This window comes from Bidens hawaiensis, unplaced genomic scaffold (genome assembly GCF_021521415.1).
Source record: "Bidens hawaiensis isolate Kalapana, Puna unplaced genomic scaffold, B.hawaiensis_p1.1 tig00030120_1, whole genome shotgun sequence".
NCBI classification, from domain to species: Eukaryota; Viridiplantae; Streptophyta; class Magnoliopsida; order Asterales; family Asteraceae; genus Bidens; species Bidens hawaiensis.
Genome location: NW_027494998.1, coordinates 195918 through 201337, shown reverse-complemented (window position 1 = coordinate 201337; position 5420 = coordinate 195918). Strand labels below are relative to the sequence as shown.

The window sequence follows — 5420 nt, the reverse complement described above, 5'->3', positions numbered from 1 at the left end:
ATCTTGATGTGTTGGTTGTTTTACTAAGTCTTCATAAATTTAAAGTAATTATATGCAAGTTCAAGCCCCACGTATTGACCTTCTTTCTTTGAACATTTTTTTTGTTTTTTTTTTGTTTTAAAGTTATGTTATTTGTGTGTGTTTTTTAAATATCTTAATATAACAAAAGAGTTTTTGGTGCCGTAAGTACGTCATTGGATCACTTGACGACACTTTATCGGGTAAGATTTTTGTTTTGTTTTGGTGTTTTAGTTTCAGCTTATAATGAACATAAAATAAATCGACCGAATATCAATTTTGTTATTGTTTTGTATTTTTTTTGTTTGGTTTTAGTTCATGTACCTTAAATAAACATGTTGAAACTACCCGAATTCGTGTAGACTCACCGCATTTTTTTAGTTCCGGTACCGTAACGAAGCTAACGAAACTGGCCGAATGTCGATTTTGTTTTTTTAATTAATAATAATTAACATAACATGCATAAATATATTAAACAATACACTTGAAATCATGCATTCACCGAATCCACCAGTTATCACAATCATCATCGGTGGAACAGAAGCTAAAATTCAGCAGTTCACGGCCAAGCTCGCCAACCATTCGTGGTCCAGCTAGAACATCTCGGCATAACGGACATGTGGTGTGCCTATATTCGACACATTGGTCCAAACAACCCTTGTGGAACAGATGGTTACATCTCAGCACTCTGATCTCGTCATCTTCTTCGATTGTGGACAAACATACTGCACACTCGACTAGCTCATTCGCAGTCTGGTGACACCGGCTCACACCAAGCTCTGGACCGTTTACAGGAACCTTGGATTGCATGCAGTGTTGGAAGAAACATAGGTGGATCAAAAGATCCCATGCCTGTTTTAAATGGGTGCCAACATATGATGCCATTAATTTAGTAAGCATATTGTTTGTGTTTCTTGCTTGGTGATATTTGATGGATCTTGGAAATCGGGCCCAAAAACACGAACACAATATTTGATCTCAACCAAGATCGACGTTTTCTGTTTTGTTAGAATTCTTGGCACTTGCAAATTACATAAACACTAAGCATCTATTTATACTAAACTAACAACTTGCAAAACAAGAAAATCTATTTTAGAAAACAAAATAAGTCATATTATTCTTACCATACTAAATAAACTTACTAAAATAATTTCATTTATGCCCTTCAACTTTCTCGATAACACGTTTCAGTTTTAACTTCCAATAACGAATAAATGTATCATAGAGTATCAATATATATGTATAGAGACTAGAGATGGTGAGGATGTGCATAGACATGGTGACATGATTGGGTGTATTATTATTTTTTAGTTTCAAATAAAAAAAGTGTCCGTGTTATTTGAACGGTATTTTAATGACGATGGATATATAATTTTTGCTAGGAGTAGTGAAAATTTGACATGAACCTAAACACAACATAACTAAAAAATTATTTCAACCACATGAATTCAAACACGGCATAACTTCAAAAAATCATGTGAAACACATGAACACGAACACAAACAACTAAACAAGACACGATCAAGTTCTCATAGGTTGACATGACCATAACATGTTCAGTCTAAAACTTTTTTTTAGCCTTTTTTTTCATAATAATAATTTAATTTTTCGAAGTTTCACTACTGGAAAAAATATTCCAGCTATGTGTAGTGGATGGGCTACAAAATGGGGCGACTTGCGACATGTGGCTAGGGGTGTTAATCGGGTCAACCCAATCGGATTTCGGGTTAATCGGGCCGGGTTAGTCGGGTTTTCCTTAAAAAATATCTAACCCGCAACCCGACCCTATTAAGGTTCGGGTTAGTCGGGTTTGGGTTATTCGGGTTTTGGGTTTGTCGGGCCGGGTTAGTCGGGTTAACCATGTTACTTTATAATTTTAAGTTGTTTTATGTGTTTGTAACTTGTTGGTTGCAAAATTTCCCATTCCACTTAATTTTCAGTTTCTTTTACAAGTAATTATCTTATAATTTCACATATAAACCTGTAAATGAACTGAACGAACATGAACAAAGGCGTCCATAATCTTTCATTTAACTTTTAATGAACACCAACACTTAATCGAACAAATATTTGTGTTCATGATCACTCATTTAAAATCTAAACGAAGAATTCACGAACATAAATGAACGTATATGTACATACATTAACGAACGCAAAGATACATTAACAAACATAAATGAACGCATTTAAATAAACACAAACAAACAAATATAAAACATATTAGGGTGATATAACTACTAAATGCAAATAATATTTAATAATTTTCTATTATTATGTAAACGAACATGAACGAACGTAAACAAACTTAAATGAACGATCATAAACAAACATTCACAAACATAGATGAACGAGTGAAATATGTGCTCATGCTCGTTCGTTTTTTAAATGAACACAACATAAATGAAACATTATTGCCTTTATAGTGCTTCTTTCACCTTTTAATCATTGTATATAAAGTTAAGTATCGCCACTAATCGGGTTATTCGGGTTAACCTGAAACCCGACCCTATTAACAATTCGGGTTGACCCGAATAACCCGATTAATACTTTTTGACCCGATTTAACCCGACCCGAATTTGCTTATACAGGTTCGGGTCGGGTTAATCGGGTATTTTGGACACCCCTACATGTGGCGCCCACTCAGCAAATGATGTGTTTTCGTTTTAGGGGTGTAATGGTTTTGTAGCTCAATATATATATATATATATACCACATACATAACAATAATACATTATTATTTTTTAAACGTTTTCGGCGACAAAAAGACCTCACCCCCTTTTGTTGGCCCACTAATCACCCCCGGGGGGGAGTGCACTCTATTTATCGCCCAATTTTGGGCAACTTTTCGCCCCATTACGCTCACTTTAATGATACTAGTTCACGGGTAACTAGGTTGTAAGATGCTGTTACACAATCTCTGTTTTATGCGAGAACTTGGTGAGCAATAACTTGTAGTTCTCACCTAGAGTAGTAAAGTATGAATCGTGTACGATTGTCCAAGTGTTTAGTCAGGAATACATCATTCCTTAGCTAAAAGGTGTTCTTATATCGGGTGAGTTTTAGACTCAATTTATATGTAATGTTTTAGGGTGATGAGCATACTTACGAAATGAGAGAGAGTTGAATGGATGTGTGAAAAATAGAAGGACCAGCGACCCTAATACATGTTTAGACTATGTAGGTATATATAGGGAAATCATGTGAACCTTGTATGTGTTTACCTAATTTATGTATGATGAATAGTATGATAGTATGATGGAAACGTTGTGACAGTCGGCAAAAATTTGCAACTAATGTAACAGTGATTAGACAATAAACTGTTATTTTATGGATAAAACTTCCTTTAATAAGATCCAAAATTTGTAAAATCATATATAAATGATCGAAAGTCCAAATTTCGTCACGTAACGAGCATCACGTGGAATGACCTCCGGTGACGATCTAGAAAACAAATATATCATGAATATGACTAAATAACCTCGAAAATTTAAAATATATGTTAGAATAGTAGAGTCAATTTATAAACATAATTTTAGAAGATTCGAATCGCAAAAATATAGAAAATAAGCAACCAAAAGTCAGTATAAGACACGTAAGGACCCGAAACCAACTATTTTAAAAAATATAGTTTCTTTAGCCTATGTGTAACAGCCCAGCCGCCATCGCATCATAATATTGTCCTCTTTGGCCGGGACGTACCACCATCGCCTCACGGACTTGCTCTTGGTTGCCCAGGTGGTCACCCATCCTCATACTACTCCCATATGAGCACGCTTAACAATGGAATTCTCCTCTCATCCACTGCCATTAAGCGCCCAAAACACGTTATGATGGGGGAAAGTATCCACCTCCTTATAAAGAAGGCTTAGTTCGACTTTACAACCGGTGTGGGATGTCACAATCCACCCCCCCCTTAAGGGTCTGACGTCCTCGCGGGACCTGGCACCACCGATCTGGCCCTGACTCTGATACCATCTGTAACAGCCCAGCTACGTAAGGCCCCGTTCCCCGTGCCTCACTTTGGACGTTGGATTTACTCATAAACACAGTTCTAAATATCATAGTTAATTAAAACTTTCGCGGAATAATAATAATAGTCAACCATTCATTACAAACATTCGTAACTTGTCTTTTAAAACATAACATAAATGATAATATCGAAACATCATGACAAATCTTCAGATGCCAGCCTCTTCAATCCTGCCATGTGTCCCACTCAAACCACCTGTCTCAGTCTGTTAACCTGTGTGCACAATAAAAGTCAGCTACGCTGAGTGAGTTCTAGCTAATCAGACGACATACAATACATTCACATACTTAAATATGCACCCGAAGGTACATACCTTCATATTTACTTACATACTTACATACATACGTATTTTCGTTCTTTCATTCATACTTACATACATACTTTCATTCATACACATACGTTTTAAAGAGCATTCCGCCTTATAACCTTCGCCGATATTATTAGAGTCGGTTCCCTACATTCGCCGATATTATTTGGGTCAGTTCCCTACGTTCGCCGATATTATTTGGGCCGGTCCCCTACATTCGCCGATATTATTAGAGTCGGTTCCCTACATTCAGCGATATTATTAGGGTCGGTTCCTTACATTCGCCTATATTATTAGGGTCGGTTACGTTTCTAATCATACCTTTTGTCCATGCTATAACCATACATATCTTTCTTTGCATATTCATACCTTCGTACATACTCATTTCATTAGGTACTTTCATACATACATATTTCATACAAAACATACTAAATATTACTTTCCCCGTCGCTACGTGCAATATCCGAAGATCGTTCACGCACCGAAGAGCTTTCATTCATACATTCATACATACTACCACATATATCTTAACAGCATACACTTACCATTTAAGTAAGTGTATTAACATTCACATTGAGTATGCATACAACCCCGAAAACATAACAAGAAAGTGGGGCTAGAAACTCACCTGAGCTCGGTTACGTTCACCATTAAGGGTTATTCCTTTATTTAGCTGTGCACGACTAACAGTATAACAATTACACATATAAATTAACTATCACTACCATATCGTGTTTCTAGTTTATTATAACCCTCGACGAACGGGGGTCTGGGGGCAGCGTCCCTAGCAGCAGGGTTCTAGGGGCGGCAACCCTTAGCAGGGTCGAAGGGGCAGAGCCCCTGGCTGGGGTCGAGTTGCCAGGTCAGCTTGGAAAAATTTTATTTCCATTAACTGTCCTAACACATTTTCCATTAGAATTCTAATTTATTATTTTATTTGATAATTCATAAAGTTCGAGGGCTTCTTTGTAATTAATCCATTTTATCCTAAGTCGAGGGACCTTTTGGTTATTATTTCAAAGTTTAATTCGTTATCCGATTCCTTAACGAATGGGGCTCATTCAT

At 36.5% G+C, this 5420-nt stretch overlaps 1 protein-coding gene across 1 annotated transcript; it reads right to left on the bottom strand.

Moving 5' to 3' along the window:
- Positions 1-516: 516 nt before the first annotated feature.
- Positions 517-903, bottom strand: LOC143579880 (E3 ubiquitin-protein ligase RHA2A-like). Its single transcript, XM_077063055.1, has one exon. It carries the CDS (start codon positions 901-903, stop codon positions 517-519), a length of 387 nt encoding a protein of 128 aa, XP_076919170.1.
- Between the last annotated feature and the right edge of the window lie 4517 nt (positions 904-5420).

Excerpts from the sequence above, each read along its gene's own strand:
- LOC143579880 (XM_077063055.1), bottom strand. The coding sequence starts at position 903 with ATGGCATCATATGTTGGCACCCATTTAAAACAGGCATGGGATCTTTTG.